Source organism: Macrosteles quadrilineatus, unplaced genomic scaffold (assembly GCF_028750875.1).
Source record: "Macrosteles quadrilineatus isolate MER2022 unplaced genomic scaffold, UCM_ALF_1.0 Scaffold_7__1_contigs__length_78375512, whole genome shotgun sequence".
Classification (NCBI taxonomy): Eukaryota; Metazoa; Arthropoda; class Insecta; order Hemiptera; family Cicadellidae; genus Macrosteles; species Macrosteles quadrilineatus.
The window spans coordinates 44,245,986-44,264,076 of NW_026542600.1; the positions used below are offsets into that span (position 1 = coordinate 44,245,986).

The 18,091-nt window shown below is 34.4% G+C and overlaps 1 protein-coding gene across 2 annotated transcripts in view; it reads right to left on the reverse strand.

Moving 5' to 3' along the window:
• Positions 1-3,046: 3,046 nt before the first annotated feature.
• Positions 3,047-18,091, reverse strand: part of LOC128998192 (fatty acyl-CoA reductase wat-like) — a 42,523-nt gene continuing 27,478 nt past the window's right edge. For both annotated transcript variants that reach the window (XM_054424210.1, XM_054424209.1), the window contains exons 3-9: positions 16,969-17,208; positions 15,856-16,001; positions 6,224-6,333; positions 5,434-5,623; positions 4,850-5,128; positions 3,960-4,217; positions 3,047-3,316 (exon numbers count right to left, since the gene is read on the reverse strand). In XM_054424210.1, coding sequence (XP_054280185.1) covers positions 3,226-3,316; positions 3,960-4,217; positions 4,850-5,128; positions 5,434-5,623; positions 6,224-6,333; positions 15,856-16,001; positions 16,969-17,208 — 1,314 coding nt within the window. In that variant the 3' untranslated portion in view covers positions 3,047-3,225. The remainder of the gene's footprint in view (positions 3,317-3,959; positions 4,218-4,849; positions 5,129-5,433; positions 5,624-6,223; positions 6,334-15,855; positions 16,002-16,968; positions 17,209-18,091) is intronic.

The following is an 18,091-nucleotide window of genomic DNA, read 5'->3' on the forward strand; positions in this document are numbered from 1 at the left end:
GGCATGTGATCTCGCTCGATCTCAAGTACGTGATTGCTCACAGGTAGGGTCAGATAGATAACACAGAGGGGTGGATAACCAAAGGTCAAATAGTCAAACTCTAACATACAAAAATCTCTGATGGAATGAGTACCAATATTTATGACAACAAGGGTCACACAAAACTGTCAGGTTTTTTTTAAATCAGCTTACTAAGATGAATTTAAAAAAATATTTCATCCTTTTCTTCAAGTCAATTAATGTTTCTCCATATTATATTATACTTTTAAATCTTAAATCGACATAGACTACTGTACAAATTGTAGTAAATGGATCAATAAATGTACATTGTCCGACAGTTATGTAATATGCAATAAACATAAAAATAAGCAAGTAGGCTACAAAATTACTTATGACTTTTAAGCAGACGAATCTTACTAGACTAGCCAGAAAACAAATTTAATAGAAAGGAAAATTCATTAAACATCCTTCAAATTTTTCATTTTACCTCTATTTGAGACCATTTGTAACTTCTGCTCCTACTTATTCTTGTATAAATAGATGAAGAAAACTATGAAAATTTTAGGAGACTATTAACATATCGTAAAGACTAAAATAGCTTGTAAAGAGATTACACGTGGAATTCAAACATTTTTATTTCAAGTAGAAGCACAAGTATAGGGTTCCGTTTGAAGGGTATTAAAAATATCTGCATTTAAATATTCATGAATTCATAGTCTTGCTTGAAGCTGTTTTACCATTATAGCAACCTTGGCCTTACTTACTGCTGTTTACTGACTTCTTGGTCTAACCTGATTGTAAAATGAGTAAAATTGAAACTACAGCAAATGTATTATTTTATCAATCATTTTATCCTCTTGATTGCTTATAATTAATTGATATTATAACACTTTACCTCATAAAAAAATTCATTGTGTTAAAATTTTGTCAACCTAGACCCTCGACTGATGATGGACCTTCAGGTCTGAAATTAATTTCAGATCAATAAAATAGGATTCCTAACATTTAATACAAATTAATTATTCTTTTTAGTTGATTATTTTTCTTTTCTTATAACATTTATTATTTATTTATTTATCTCTACTGCACGACATCTAACAAGTATAAAAGAGCAAATACATCATATATCAGGAAATGTTGGAAGATGTATTTGATAAAATACATATAAACTCAAGGAAACAATACAGTATAAACTGTACTTTTTTACAATTACGCTTTAGTGAAGGTGTAAAGTGTACTTTCATTTGATTTTTTGGTCAAAAACTAATTTCCCATATAGGCCTAGGGAATATTAGCAAATTTCCTATATAGGAATAAGCTATTAGGTACCATAAGTCTCATGGTAAGACCTAGCTAGAGCGGGGACCAATTTGCTTTTTTTATGTTCTCAAAAGCCTAAAACCCCATCCGTTCAAATTCATATACAGGGTTAGTAAAAAGTGTGGAGACCCCCCGTTATTTTTTTAACGGCCCATACTAGAAAAACTAAACTCGGCACACCATTATGGCATGTTATTAAGTACTTTTTGGGCACAACCGCCACTGGGTGTTCATCCCCAAAATGGGAAATTTTGGGGTAAACTAAAAAATTTCAAATACAAAGACCCATCGAGTGACCCCTCATTTTGAAGGTCCTGGTAAAAGAAAACCAACAACGCAAACTAGAGGTCTCTATCTCAGCTCAGTACAAAATGGCAGCCCATTGAAATTCTCATAAGTTCCCAAACCCAAAATGGGGGATTTTGGGGGAAACTCAAAATTTTTTAATGATAAGCCCCATCGAGTGACCCCTCATTTCGAAGGCCATAATAAAAGAAAACTAACAACGCAAACTATAGGTCTCTATCTTAACACAGTAAAATATGGCAGCCAATTGAATATAAAATTGCAAGTTATTTCCAATTTCTAAAGATTTCAATCAGCTTCCATTTTTTACTGGATTGAGATAGAAACCTCTAGTTTGCGTTGTAAGTTTTCTTTTACCAGGACCTTCAAAATGAGGGATCACTTGATGGGGCTTATCATTTAAAACTTTTGAGTTTCCCCCAAAATCCCCCATTTTGGGTTTGGTAAGCAAGTGGCTATTATGCTTAAAAAGTACTTCATAACATGCCAAAAAGGTGTGTAGAGTTCAGTTTTCCTAGTGTGAGCCGCTACAAAATTTACAGGGGGTCTCCAGACTTGGAAAGCTGCAAGTTAAATTCAATTTCTGAGAATTTCAATTGGCTGCCATTTTTTACTGGATTGAGATAAATACCTCTAGTTTGCGTTTTTTGTTTTCTTTTACCAGGACCTTCAAAATGAGGGGTCACTCGGTAGGTCTTTGTATTTGAAATTTTTGAGTTTCCCCCAAAATCCCCCATTTTAGGGATGTACACCAAGTGACGGTTATGCCCAAAAAGTACTTCACAACATGCCATAAAGGTGTGCCGAGTTTAGTTTTTCTAGTATGGGCCGTTAAAAAAATAACAGGGGGTCTCCACACTTTTTACTAACCCTGTATATACAACGAATGTGTCCAAGCACAATAACTAAAAAAACTGCCATTTGATTTTGATTAAATTTAGTACAAATACAAACGTACAAACCTACGTTTTTTAGAGCTTGAGAAAACTAATAATTTAGTACATTGAAGCGTTATGCTGAATGGTTGCGGATACAATTTTAAAATCTGTAAATTTAAAATCCTTGTTATTCTTAAGGAGAATAAGTTAACTGTTGTATCTTGCTTGTTTATGGATGTAATTTGATCACAATTATTTTTTTAGCTATTAATATTTTAATAAAAGACACACTTTATTACCCTCCCTGTAGCAGCAATCCTAAGTAGGTACTCACTAAATCTCTAAAACTATATTCAAATAGAGAATATATCTGACATGATTACGGAAATATTTTAGTGAAAATCTGATCAGGCCAATGGATATTCGCTTGGTCTGCAGGTTTGCTGTGGTATTAATAGTGTTCATGAATTCAAAATCAAAAGTTAAGTAGAAATGGGTAAACACAACTTTTGAATTGAATGGGTAAAAATAATGCACGCTGATTGACAAGAAAAATAACAAATAAAGCTTTAATAATATAAAATATACAAATAATAATCTACAAATTAATGTAATGTTGTGACTCAGCGTTTTGCTTTCAGTCACTGGAGCTGGCAAGATGCAAGGCATACAGCTGACAAACTGATGAACTGACGACGTCGATGTCGATGTCTTTGTCGTCTTACGTCAGCAGGGCACTTGTTAAGCTCCAGATCAAGTTGATACCCACATAGGCGAAAATAGTTTTGAGTCCTTGGTGGGCCCAGTAGAACCTGGTTTACCAGAATTGTTCAAGAATTAATAATGAAATTATTTTATTATAGACACATCCCTGAACTTTATATGAGCTTGACATGAAATCACTTTAGTGACAGAAACAACGGGGTTATTATAAATCCAAATAGTTAAAAATACCATTTAACACATCATGTCTCAGAGAGAAAATGATTATCAGGCTCGTACTGTGCTTACATGTCAGAGTCTTAACACCATTTAACCTCAGTTTACACTTCCTAAATTATACTATGCAATCCAATTACTTTGACATTTGTGTTCTAAAAACTCAGTCATATTTTTCAACTTTTTACCAAGTTTTGTCTACTACTATGCCTGTCACAGCAGTCTTGCAACCCAAATAACCTGAAATAGTGGAACACTAAAAATCAGATTTGTGTCCATCAATATCAATAACACTGGCTCAATGATTACTATACAAATTTCAAAATCTTTGGTTATATAGTCTATTGCCAACTATCATAGATATATGGGTCCTATATGGGTAAATACCCAGGCTCAAACATAAGGCATGTTTAGAGGATAGTGTATCTAAATACATTAAATGCTAAATGTTTTTGAGAAGAGGTAATATCTAAAATTTCTTATATGTATCAAACCAAACACATCACATCGACATACCTTCTAAGCCTCCTTTTGGCCTGAGGAACTGTGCTGAGATCATCCTTAAGGAGGTACTTCCTAACTCCTCGAGTATACGAGTAGAAGTACTGATCCCAGTCTAGCTGGGACATGTCGAAGAAGAATAGTTCTTGGTCCCGATGGTCTAAGCTACGCCACAGAGCCTGAACATTCTTGTTCTTGAAGTCCCAGCTTCGGGTACCAAAGTAGGCGATCACATCTGAGAACTTGTTTATCTTCTTGTATATGTTGACCAAACTAGACAAAATTTAATATTTTGATCAGGAAAAATATACAGTTGTTTCATTAGTTCTTGTACATTGTGCTTGAAGAGTCACTTACAAAGATTTTCTGAAATTTAAATACTGAAATTTCATATGTTAACGGAAGTAGTAAGACCTTATGGAATCGGTGTAACTTTGAATTGGTTTAACCTTTAGTTTAACCTCCTAAAAATTCAAAGACAAAAAACCATAATAGCTTGTGCTTTAATTAATTCAACACCATAGAGCCACATCCACATGTATACAATTCATTTAATTCTAAATTTTCATAAAAGTTTGTTAACATTTACCATAACACTTCTTTCATATCTATTTAAGAATAAAATTTGGTTAGTTTAGAAGCCAATAAATTAGGCCTACACGCACATGATTGATTATAGGCTTGTTAGACCTCGCTAATTGTTTCGAACACAAAACCTAACAACAATACTCAATTTGTATAACTACAACCCCCAAGGGTCAAGCCAGAGATGAATGAGTGTTTGCCAACTGACTAAGATCAGCTGTTTCTTTGATCAGGATGATTTATCAAAAGTGTAATGATCAAGGGGAAATGGGTCAAGTTTTGACTTTCTCAAACTACTTCTAAGAGAAAGAAGTACTCACTTTGTGCGTTTCCCAAACAACATTGCTATGAGGTCGATGATGAAGGCTGGTAGGAAGTGGAAGAGAACCACAAACAGTTTGTGCATGAACCAGCTTGTGTGGAGTGTAAGGCAGATGTACCACATGGTCTGGCTTGGTGGCACTTCAAGTCCGTGTTGATAGCTGAGACTCATGAAGTCTCTCCAAGTGATAGGTTTCTCTACCGAAGACACGTAGTTGTATACGGGTGGCTCTTTCACCTCACTCTTGATCACATTGTGGTTAGTGTCTTCATCTGTTCTGTTGAAACATATAAAAGCTTGAGAGTAAAACAGTTTCTTGTAACAAACACTTCTCACACGACTCTATAAATTATTTGCAAATGTATGTAAGTGCTGTGGAACATACACAATCAAAGAAACTATATAAGCATTTGAGACTACATACATCATTCTTGATTATGTTAAAACTGGTGTTTGTATTGTAAGTCATGTGGTCTGTACATAAAAAAAGATATTGATATACGTTTATGTTGACCATTTCAATTACACAAAAAGCAATATTACTAATGTTTTAGCTCAAGTTTAGAGATATCAAATGTTTACTTGTTAGCAATCTTCCAGGCAGTAGCGATGATAGCTGCGCAGGTCATGTCTACAGGGACAATGTGTGCGCAGACTTCCGAGTCACACTGCAGAGTACGCAGAACTCCTGTACCACATCCGACCACCACACCAGTCGCACCATACAAGTTGTCGATCCATCCAGGAATCGGCTCACTATTGGTTGCCACCACTGCAATTAAAACCAAGGATCTCAAAACGTTATACATGAGCTCGATTTAGTTTGTAATTTATTCTGGTTTACTAGGCTGCCAGAACTTTTTTGAACTTGTGGCGATTTTTTTCCCACATTTCTTAAGTCCGCTTTGTATGAAATGCATCTTAGGTATTGTGTGAGTAGTACAGTGTGTAACGCATCATCATAATACAACATTTTAGTATATTGTATGTTTGTCAACGATTCCAAATGGCTGTTTTATAAGAACCCGCAATCAGAATTTTGATCAATGTGATACAACATGATGATGTTAGTACTTAATGCCTTTTTGAGTAAACAAATATTTGGATAACAAACTTTCACGTCCATAACATTAGATTGACTTGTCACAGTAACTGATTAATAAAAACCAGTAGATACCATCAACTTAAACACAACAAATATTTTTTTGGAAAATTCTTTTTGAAGATAAAACTTATTTGTGAATATTTATTTTTACTCAATAACCAATGTTTTATTTAGTATAATTCGAAACATTTTCACTCTCAAAAAATTTTAGCTTAAGCCCAATACAAAATTGTTTAAGTTAAGCAAAGAGTCAAGTTTTAATCTCACCTATGGCAGGTCTGAACACAACTACTGGCAGATTCTTGCTGTGCCTCAGAACTAAGTCTTCAGCTACAGACTTTGTGTATACATATGTGTTGGGCCATTCTTGTAGCAACCTGAAACATTAACATTGTTATACTGTACAATATAATCTGCACAGTATTTGTTTTAACATATGGGAGTGTGTTATGCTTATTTGATACAAACCTGATTAAGCAAAAATAATAATATTAATAAAACAAAATTTGTCAATAAGTGTTATTTAGCTTCAGTAGTTAGTTTTATTTTATTTTTTAAGCATTATAAGTTAAACGAACATTTTACTAACCTGATTAAGCCATAGTTCCAATGATTGACAAATAATATACATAATTTACAGAATATTTATACTAAACTTGGTTAAATTTAGTATTTTTTAAGCTATTACCAAATGTATCATTGTTTGGACCTGGAACTGATTTTTTCTGTTTGATGTCCTCAGAGGCCAACAGATTACGTCAAATTCATATATGGGGTGTAACTCCCTGAACATTTTGTGTATTTTTTTCTCAGGTCAAAACAACAACAAAAAACATTAACATGTGTCTAAACTGCCAGGTTTTCTGTGTGTCCGTATGTGATTTTTGAAAATGTAACTTTTGAACCCTAGTGAGATTGACTTAAAAAATTGTACATAAGTAGTTATAAACAGGAGCAATACAACACAAAGTATCAAGTTTAGAATTTGAATCAATTTCAATTGGCAGTCATTTAAATTTCTATGTCAAATAGCTTTAAAAACGAGTAGGCCTAATTCTACGAAAACTACGTGTATCAAGGGCCAAGGCGATATGTTTTTAGCAAATTCTATGACCAGTCCACGGCACTTGGATTATAAAACCCCAATTCATAAGCAATTAAAATAGTATAAATTTTGTAGGACCGTGTATATGAATTTTATGATGTTTTCATTTGTTCCCATTGTTGCGCCGCACCACGCTGGTCTGGGCGTACTAATAAAATCTGTTTCAGTTTCAGTATGTCTGTAAGTACTTTTCTGAACAATGTGCGTCCTTTTGCCCCATTAACGTGCGAACTCTTACCCCACCCACGGGGCAAGAGTTCGTAAATGTAGGTTTTCGTAACATTATTATTTTTGCATGATAGATTAGTGATAGTTATAAAAATAAAATGTTTTAGCGAATTTCCCATATAGGGAATAAGCTATTACCGTAGGTCTCATAGTAAGACCTGGACCCGGGACCGATTTACTTTTTTGTTTTGAGGTCCCCAGAGGTCAAAAACACCATCCGTTCAAATTCATATATATATATATATATGTGTCCGTTAGCGCGATAACTCGAGCAAAAATTATCCGATTTTGATGAAATTTGGTACAAACGTGTAAACCTATGTTTATTCGAACGAGTTCGCAAACCAGCATAATCGGACCATGGGTAAGGGGGTTTATGGGGGGTTTTATGGGGTAAAAATGGGTTTTTACCATTTTTGACCCTAAAAACAAAAAATTCTGCAATTTCTTCCTAAACCATTTTGTAGAGCTTAAAAAAAGAAATAATTTAGTATATTGAAGCACCGTTGTATGCCTAACGGTCGCGGAGAAAATTCAAAAAAAGTGTAATTTTTTAATTCCCATGTTATTCTTATGGAGAAAATGAAAACTGTCGTAGTTTACTTGTTTATGGATATATGTTGATAAAATTTGGCAAATTTATTTATTTCATCCAATACTATTGAAGTATCGTAAAAAAAACACGTTTTACTTCCCCGTAGCAGCAAACCTACTCGTTAAATCTAATGTTATTTAAATTTAGAATAAATATGTCTTCTGGAAATATTTTAGTAAAAATTTAAGCAGACAAGTTGAAATTCGCTTAGTCTGCAGGTTTGCTGCGGCGGGGGTATTTTAGTTATCAAGTCATGCGATTGTTTACTATTAGTTTTGTTTCAGTTGTTAATCATTTGACCTATTTGTTGGGGCGTTAAACTTTAAGTGCCCGGCCTTGTCCCAAGCTCCTATATAGCTTGTACCGCAACCTGGAAATGTTTCCAACTCCAGGATAGCGGAACGCCTAACTACTAGATCCGTCTCACAACGGTCGCGAGTGTTGCGACATTCGATACGCACGATCAGCTTCCTTCTTGTCTTGCATTCACTCTCCCTAACACAGCAGTGGGTACATGATGTAGACTGTGTGTTTACTCCATCGTATGGATATTACACCATCGTTATTTATTTCTAAATATAAATATGATCACATAAACTATGATTATGATTGAATGCACATGTAAAACAGCTGATACAGTGTTTCAGTCAGTCGGTCACAAATACCAGAATCTCCCGAGTTCATATACAGTATGGATTTCATTTACAACGTTAAATAGTGGCTAGTGATAACCCTAATTTACCAAGCACTTGAATATATAAGTAATTGAACAACTCAAGTCCTAATAATTAGTTAACTTAGGCTACTTAGAAAAATGTGATTTCCCATTTAATATGTTATAAATATCGTTTCTAGTTGTAAGCTTAATTTACTAAATAATTTTACTAAAAGCACTTTTTACTACCAGATGAAATGCTCCGAAACGAAAATCGTCCACAATGAAAATGCATGTTACCGTGTAAGCTACTTCCTATCTGTTCTGAAAATCAACACATCTTAATCATTACATGTTCATTATTTTCCCCTTGTTTTAAACGGAAACACTGAACTAACAACATAGCTTTTACTTTTCGTTGCTTATTTTCGTAAACTACTCTTTTTTTCTTAAACTATAACTATGGATTTTAAGCCTATATCAAATTTAGTTGACGAATAAATGTAGCGAATACATGACAAAGTATGGGAAAAAATTATAATCATATACACTTTACCTTAAACCAAATTGACCACACTCAATGCGTCCACAAACATACTATTGCAGTGATTGGCTAATGAGCTCTATTTTTATAAGGTATGTGTTTATATTCCCAGATCTAGTTAGTTAATGGAAAGGAATGTTTTTTTTAAATTCCTCTTAGAATAATAACTATTATAATCCCAAACTATACATTCAAAATGTTAATAGTAGTTTACGCAACGATTTTACAAAGATAGTGTTAACGACACGAGTAGAAAATCTAAGGTACGAGCATTGGCGAGTGCCTTAAAAACTTCTACGAGTGTCGTTATAGTAGTTTACGCAACGATTGCGTTAAGTTAGTCTTTACGACACGAGTAGAAAATTTAAGGCACAAGCCTTGGCGAGTGCCTTAAAAACTTCTACGAGTGTCGTAAAGACTATTAACGCGAGTTGCGTACACTACTATACCTACGACAGTTTTTTAATTACTAAAAGTCTGGTTTTTAATTACTAACAATCACTACTCATAACTTCTTAAGAGAGGTTATGTTTTCGTTTATTGTCATTGCCACTAAAAGTTATGCAACGACTTATTGTATAATCAGCTGATTTCATGTAATTGCGTGTTTGTAAAACATCGTTAAATAATAAGTTCTGCAGGCAGCATTCTTACCATAAATATCAGGTACAATTAGGGAAATATTTCATATTTTTTGGACAACTGAGTAATATATCAGTTGAACAGTTGATTTACAGTTAGATTTTAGCATCGAATATGTGGTCCGAGAATATATTCGAGTTAAAGTGGTTAAGAGGTTTTCAAAATAAACCAGAAGCACATTTTCATTTATTAATTTAACCTTATTTTGTTTTGTACATTTAATGAATTGCTTGTATGTAATTTCATACCTTTGTTTCGATTTTGGAGGCAAAAGATTAGCACAAACAGTTTGTGCTCTCATTTCCATCTCGTCAACTTCACTTTTACTAACTGATATTTTTAAATCAGTTTAATCTACCTTCCTTTAACTTCCACCAACTTAGGTTAAGAATACGCGAGTATCAACAGAACAAGTCGGATAAACAATTAAAATTGTCAACTGATCAGCTGATTAGCTGATTAGTTGACGTTCGAAACATTACAATTTTACTTCTTTTCTCTCAATCCTTGAACCTCATTGGTCTGTTACCCGTGTTGTTATGAGAAAAACTATACTGTTATGAAATGAAACCATGCTGTTATGAAAGTAAACAGCTTTTAAGCGAAACTTTTCAATTCTAAGAACTGAATTGAAATGGCTACTTTAAAAAACGGTCGTAGGTAAACACAATTTACGCGAGTTGCGTACACTACTTTACCTACAACAGTGTTTTAATTACTAAAAATCACCACTCATAAATTCTAAGAGAGGTTATGTTTTCGTTTATAACCTCTCATTGCCACTGACAGTGATGCAACGAAACATTGTACCAAACACTAATTGCCCCACTCAACAATTAAATTGGCCTGAACAGCTGATTTAGTTGAAGTTCAAATCATTGCAATTTCACTTCTTCTCTCTCAATCCTTGAACCTCATTTGTCCGTTACCTGTGTTGTTATGAGTAAAACTATGCTGTTATGTGAAACTCTGATAAGTTTCACATAATTATAATTGAATTCTAAGAACTGAACTGAAACGGCAACTTTAAAAAACGGTCGTAGGTAAAATTGTTAACACCATTATATCCATCTGGCCATCTGTTTAATTACAAGGCTTGTCCTAATCTAAAAATTAATGGTTGACTACAGGAAACGTCGTTAGTGTTAAGGGTCGGTTTCAGTCAGCTGATGGTTGCTGTTACAGTATATGGTCAGTAGTAAGTTGTGTCGGTGTTTACCTCCACTGTCAAAATACTGGGTCCGATCACCTCAAAAAAATTCCAAAGAATCCATTTAAGAAAATATCGTTTTCGTCTTAAAGAAAACCTTTGTGGGAAAACTCTTCTCAATCAAGTGAACAAGTCAGTGGCGTAGTGAATCTGTTATTTTTCTTCCTCTGAAACCACGCGTGGATTTGAACTCGTATTATATCGTTTCCAAGGAATCTTATTGTTTGCTTAACACTTCTAACGACAAATTGGACGACCAAAAAACTGAAACGTGAAAGAGCATGGCAAGGAGGAAATGAATTACTGTATCACCACAAAGTACCACTAGTTAAAGCCTGTCAGCCTACAACATTCGTGAACGTTTTTATATCAGGAGACAATTGGAAGTTGTATTAACTTATAATTTTGTCTACTTATAACTTATAAAATATAAATGGCATTATAATCATTACTTAGAGTCTATGTACTATATTTTACTATAACTCTCTTTTTCGGATTCGGCACAACAAAGTACTATCAAAGAAGTCTATCAGATCACACATATGCTGTATGTTTACTCGACTTTTATTACTAATTTTGATAACCTATGCAAGGATTGGAAACTTAATAATTTGCTGAACTGGTAATACAGTAGTAAGTTAAAAAATAAATTTTGAAAATTGAGTTTCATTTTAATGTTTTAAGTTGATGTCGTATCTTACTATGTTAAGACTTCATGTACTATTAGTAAAAGTGAATTATTCATTTGGCCAAACGTGCTAAAGAAATAAGAGCTATCTCGCATCTAGGTGGTGTCGATGGGGTTGTATTTTAGATCAACTACAGTATGATGTCTCTATAGTTGATAGTTCTGTTAGTATCGGCCAAACTTTGAAACTCCTGCCAGCATCAAACAAATCCCGTCAACATCACTCGACCCGGTCTCCAAAGATAATTAGATCTCCATATTCCCGACCAATGAATGAGTGACTGTAATTTATTTCACATTTTAAGAATGAGTTTTATTTTTTAGTCTGTGTTCTTAAGAGTCTTCATCAGTGGTAGTCATATTGAATATTAGTCCCATAAGAGCAATGTTAAATTTGACAGAACATACCATCATTTGAAGCAGCATGCCGGTGTTTTTATAAAGATATAGTTTTGAAAATGTATAATTCGGTTTATAACATAGAGTGGTAGGGAATGAGGTAATGGTATTTCATATATTTGTTTTTCTCTTTCATTAATAAATTTTAATTTTAATTAAAGGCTTAATTCATGATCATTAATTAACTTATTAAGTGGAGGAAAAATGACAAAAGTAAAATCCGCACCCCTAGAGGACCACTAAACCTTAATTTTAACGCCTCAATCATTACTTTATCACTACAGGTTTTTTTTTGAAATTCGGTTACATAGCTAACATTGCTCTTACGGGACTAAAATCCAATATGGCTACACCAATATGGATAAAGACTCTTAATCGTCATTACTTGCAAGAATACTGTTTCGGGATTTACGCCGTCGGACTATGAACTACACAATTAACGGATTTTATCTGTCCATAAAGGATTCAAACTTGTTTCCAATTCGTATCAAGAATGGGTTAGAAACGCATTTTCTGGAAGAATAACTACTTTAACACACATTTCTGTTTATTCAGTTAAACACTTAGAAAATTTATCCATGCTAAAGTTTCTATATTATATGCTAGATACGTTTCATTTATTAGCAGAATTTAAGCCATCACAAGGGTTATTCCACCGCTTAAATTTACTTTTAAATAACAAATTTGTAAATTTGTTTAGTCGTAAGTAGTGTCAACATTCACATTTTACCCGATTGTTCTGGGATCGAATTTACTCCTGCTGAGCTTAAAAATATAATCGGACTAATTGTAGTCTGGAGGGTGTTTCTTCAAACAATCGAAGGTCGCGGTTTGACCTTAGATGAAGCAGTTATTTGGGTCATGTTCACTGAGAGCCCACGGGCCATGAGTGCTAAGTAGGCCCACCGAGTGTGACCAATTCTGTAAATAACTTGGGTAACCTGGGGTAGGCAATTATATACGGTGTGTGTAACAGTGGTTTGGAGTGAGCATTTTTTTAGTTTTTTCCACACAACCCACATACATGATAACCTTTGACAATTGGTAAAACTAAACATTTCATCCCCATGTTAAAGTTGTCTCCAGTTGCTTTTTATCGAAATCGTCTGAGTTGACGTGAGCCATCGACGGATTGTGATGATGCAAATTACCAATTTATGTCGAATACACGAGCTTTTTTACCACTTCAAACTGATGGAATGACTTTATGATCCATAGCAACTGCTATGACCCATCAACTACGGTGGCAACAAAAAATAAGGTAGAAAATAGAATCTTGGACACCAGCTCATGCTCACACATCTATGTTAAGTTATAATCAAAAAGATTGTGACAGCCTTATATATAGGATGTCTACTTCAGTATACAGTAATCAATTATATAGCTTTAGGGTGGCAGGGAGCAAATAAATATCCCCCAACATTAAAATGCCTGTTGGCAAAGAGACTAATATTTGTCTACAATTTCTGTTGGAAAATAGAATAATTGTGTTAAAAGAATAAACGAGTAAACCAGTTTGATCCCGAGAAAACCATAAGCGTTTTGATGTTTCGCAACTGGGTCCAGCAGCTCAGCTATCCCTGATCGGTCCGATGGTCCTGACTGTCTGAGTCAGTAATGAGGCTGTCATCTCATTAATTAAAAACTCATAAGCTCCCGGATGTGCCAGAGTCATAGTTGATAGTTATGCCAATACCAATTAAATACTCAGGGTGGAATCCAAGATAATTTTAATAATATTTTTATATTCATTTTATTGTCCAGAAAAATTGTGGGATCACTTTATATAGGGTGTAAAATCTTTGATTAGCTTAAACAAATAACCTATTACTACCTACAATGCGGAATCAAAATCACGTAAAGGCTAAAATACCAATTCTAGCAAACAAATCAAAATACTTCGGTCTCAAAATGAGACTATAAATTAGAATTTAGTCATCGTAAAACCTAAGATTCGGTCGTTCCCAGAACTTCCTCGGTTGAAGCTGAAGGACAATCAATGAGTATAAAAAGCACGATGTTCGGTTAGCAGAAGGTTCTGCGTTCCGTTTCCAGTCAGCAGAACTAGTGTTTACAAGTCTGATTGATTTACTGGTTATTTTCTCAATTCATCTTGTTTATACTCTCAGTCCTTGAAGTTATCATTACACTTTCTCTTCTCACAATGATCCAGTTAATAATTGGTCATGTTGTTATTCATTGTTTGCTTAAGATAGAAACCTGCCATCATTATGTTTGCACTTCACTTTCTATTATTTACTTCGTATTTTCCCAAGCTGTTTACTTATCGTTTTAAATACGATAGAGTTTTATTAAATTTGAACTCTATGTTTTATGAAAACATTTGTTCAGTATAATTATTGTTTGAATCAAACCTGTGGATATGAAACGGTGATTTACAAACTTGATTATCGATTGAATAACCACTGTTTTCAGTATGGTGATATTGAACTTACTCCAAAATATAGGAGTACAGTATTTTGATCGGTAGTAGAACCGATCTCCCCCTTGAATGACCTATAGTTTCACATTTTATGTACTTAAACTATTTAATATTTTAAGGTGTTGTTATATTTTTCAACAATTGGGTTAGTATTACTACAATATACTACTTGACCTGCTTGAGGGAACCCACTCTGGCGTATATTCTTTAGGCTAGACACACCTAAATAGTTGATATATATAAACAGTGTTTTCAAACATGAAAATTGGCATTTTTTATAAACCGAATAAATAAGTTTTAAGGGTCTCAACTTTCCGACTCATAACAATGATTAAAACAAAGTATCTGATGAAATAGCACATCAAAAATAAAAAAAGGAAAATTTTGTTTTGTCTAATTCATATCAACTTCATCAGTAACGAAGCTCAATCAAGCTAGAAATATGATAGGTAATTTTACAAATCTGTAGCGTTTTACGGGATCAATGAGCGTCACATGCTCTAACGTAGAGAATAGCACGTGCTACCCAACCTACCCAACCCACTAACAATTGTGGTACATATTTCCTTATTGCAATTCAAATTACAAGTCTGGTCCCGCGGAGGAAGCTCTGCCGATTTTCCTTCTCCGCGGTTACCGTACTCATTATTTACTTATTTGCCCACATTCACCACAACGACCTTTCCTCGTAATAAGTGACATACCCTTGAACTGGGGGGTTAGTATAGAGTACATAGTGATTGGTTTGAACACGTGACCGAGAGCATTGACCTCCCCACGAGCTCGAATACTAGAATGTTTGTGCCGTTTTAAATTTCGATAAAAAATATTTGGAATCAAAATAATTTATACCTAGAAAATCGTAGTGAAATTTACTAAACATACTCCCTTATATTTTTCTTTTGAATCAACTAAAACAATTTTAAAGAATATGTTGCTTTCCGGTATATTTAGACACTGTTTTGATATAGCATTCATTTCCTATGTTACCAAACTGTAGACCTGTCACGATTACGAAAAAAAGTTACCATTATCAAAAAGTAAAGTGCACACTGTGCAGTTTAGCCTAAAATATGAGAGAATTATTGTGTCAACAGCAGCACACACAACTATCCGAACAGGAAACGCAAATAAAAACAGACTTCAGATATTACAGAAGGATGAGTAGTCTACTTAGCCTACTACTTGCAGTATTACGAGCTTATAATAATGTACAATGTCGGTAGTCCACGTGTACTACTCAATGGTTCGTTTTGGTTGCGGTTGGATCGAATATGGCTCGTACAATGTTTCAAATAATCTTTTCCTGACATTTAGCATTTTCAAATCATATCAGAGGTGAACCTATTAGCTGGCTTTATTTAGTTATTACATTGATCTGTTGACTTACTGTGGCGTAATCTTGTCCAGTAGGTCGGGCTTGATGCAGCGTGTGACTTGACAAAGGTCTTCAGAGGGCGTCGGAGGTGCGTAGAACTTCTCATCGACCTCGCGAAGATGGCAGTTGGCGAACGCCGTTGAGACGTGCACAAATGCCTGTTTACCAAAAATACAGTAAACAAAAGTACTGGAAACCACAATAACAATACAATTTCTGGTAGTAGTAAAATGTATTGCAATTAATGGTAAGATTATATTGTTTACCATAACGATTAGTAAAAAACAAAGTATTATTGACGGGGAATCCCGGAACGTGATTGCGTCCTTGGGTAAGAAAGTACCTGAGACGTTAAAAAATATTTATTGTTTTAGTATGAAAACTGAATAAGATTTTAGACCCCGAGACGGTGTGAAAAACCTTGGTTTTCACCAATTATAATAGATATTTCCTCAGTAAGCCCATAAATGATAGTTCTAGAATCATAATTTGGAGTGAAACAATCTGACCCTGTATTTCACACTCTTCATAAAATTATACTTAATTACGAGAGCTCGCCCCGTGGTCGAAAACTCGACCAAAAGTATGTATGGTGCAAACTTCTCTATTTTTACCCCACGCTGTAAATAAAACATGTGGTTCGAATTTCTTCCATTTGTTTGATTTTCTGTTTACATTTTGTTGTTATTTTGTTACATGTCAACCCATTAGGCCCATGTTATTTTTTATTTTAAATTCATTTGTTGTGCTTCTTTTTAGCCTATTTTAATTTATAAAGGGATTCTGCACCTCTAAAGGAAAATATCTTTCATTTGGTACCAACCACGTGTATTCGGTCCAGTAGTATGGTGAGACTAGCTGTCATAAGTTTTACAAAAGTTTTTTAGTATATAAGATACTTGGCTAGATGATTGCCAATAAACCATAAAATTAATATGCACTAGAAAAATTCTCGATCAAAAATATTTAGACAAAACTTTCCAAACATTATTTACAGTGAGGTTTCATCAACGGGAGTTACATTTGCGAGGTATCAGCAAACCAGATCACTAACAGGGTGGAGGAACCTTCGTTTTAGTTTTATGTAAAAAAGTCAATAAAAGTCATAATTAAAAAACTACTCACTTTGAGGTTGGACATTTCCCTGGCGAGGTCCAGCATTTCCTGGGTGCCTCGGACATTTATGTCGACGGCCAAGGACAGACGCTCGTCAAAGCGCACAGTGGCGGCGGCGTGGATGACGATGCTCACCTTGGACACCAGAAGACATCGGTCCTGGTCTGATAGACCCAATCCGGGCAATGAGCAGTCTCCTTCGACTGCCTCTACCTTGTGACGAGCCTTCGTGGCTATCTTGCAAAAGAGCTGCAACACAGACAAAGTCAGTGGGTAAAATAACAGTCATTCACTTTTCCTATTCCAAGACTTCAGGAGTCCGGAGGGCAGAAGTTGATTGCGTCACTTGCATGTTTCTACCAAAATCTCTTTCGACAGTTTCAACTATGTTCTTAAATTATGATTTTTTCTAAATTTTGAGAATTATTTTTGAAATTCTTTTAGACTAACAATTGGTCATTAGGTGGGGGGGGATGTCGCGATGAGTTCTGTAAGTCACCTACAGTAAGACAACGGAAAGTCTTGAGGAAGATGGTGCCATAGCGGGCTATCCAAATAGCGTATCATTGATGGTAAGGCATAACAATTATTGAAACATGAATGGTAATGTAAGGTTAAAAACTGATGGGGTTGTATATTTTTTACCATACTATAGTAATGCACAACTTATCAGCTGTTTATTGAGTTATGTGCTATATGTTTGTTTTTTTTTTTTTTTTTTTGGGCGTAAATCACCTGATAATTTATTTAGTTAAATTTTTCTTGGCCCCAACACATAAATATATTCTATATACAGGGTGTTACCAAATTGACTGGATATATTTTTTGGACTTGTTTCTTGGGCTAAGACTGGACACAAAATATGTCCAGACAATTTGGAAACACCCTGTGTTTTGACCGCAGTTTAATGATTACCTCATCATTTTAATTTTATCGTTGATTAGCGATCATAACCTCAAGACCAAATCGTGACATTATATTTTTTTTATGAACAAATGTCATATTTTTGTATATTGTTGGTGTATATTTTTGTCATAGAAGCTGACTTTTTGGCAATCAAAGCGTCTTTGTTAAATTAAACTACATTTTTTAGCCCCTGCGCTTTGTGTACGAGCTGTGCATTTGGAGAAGG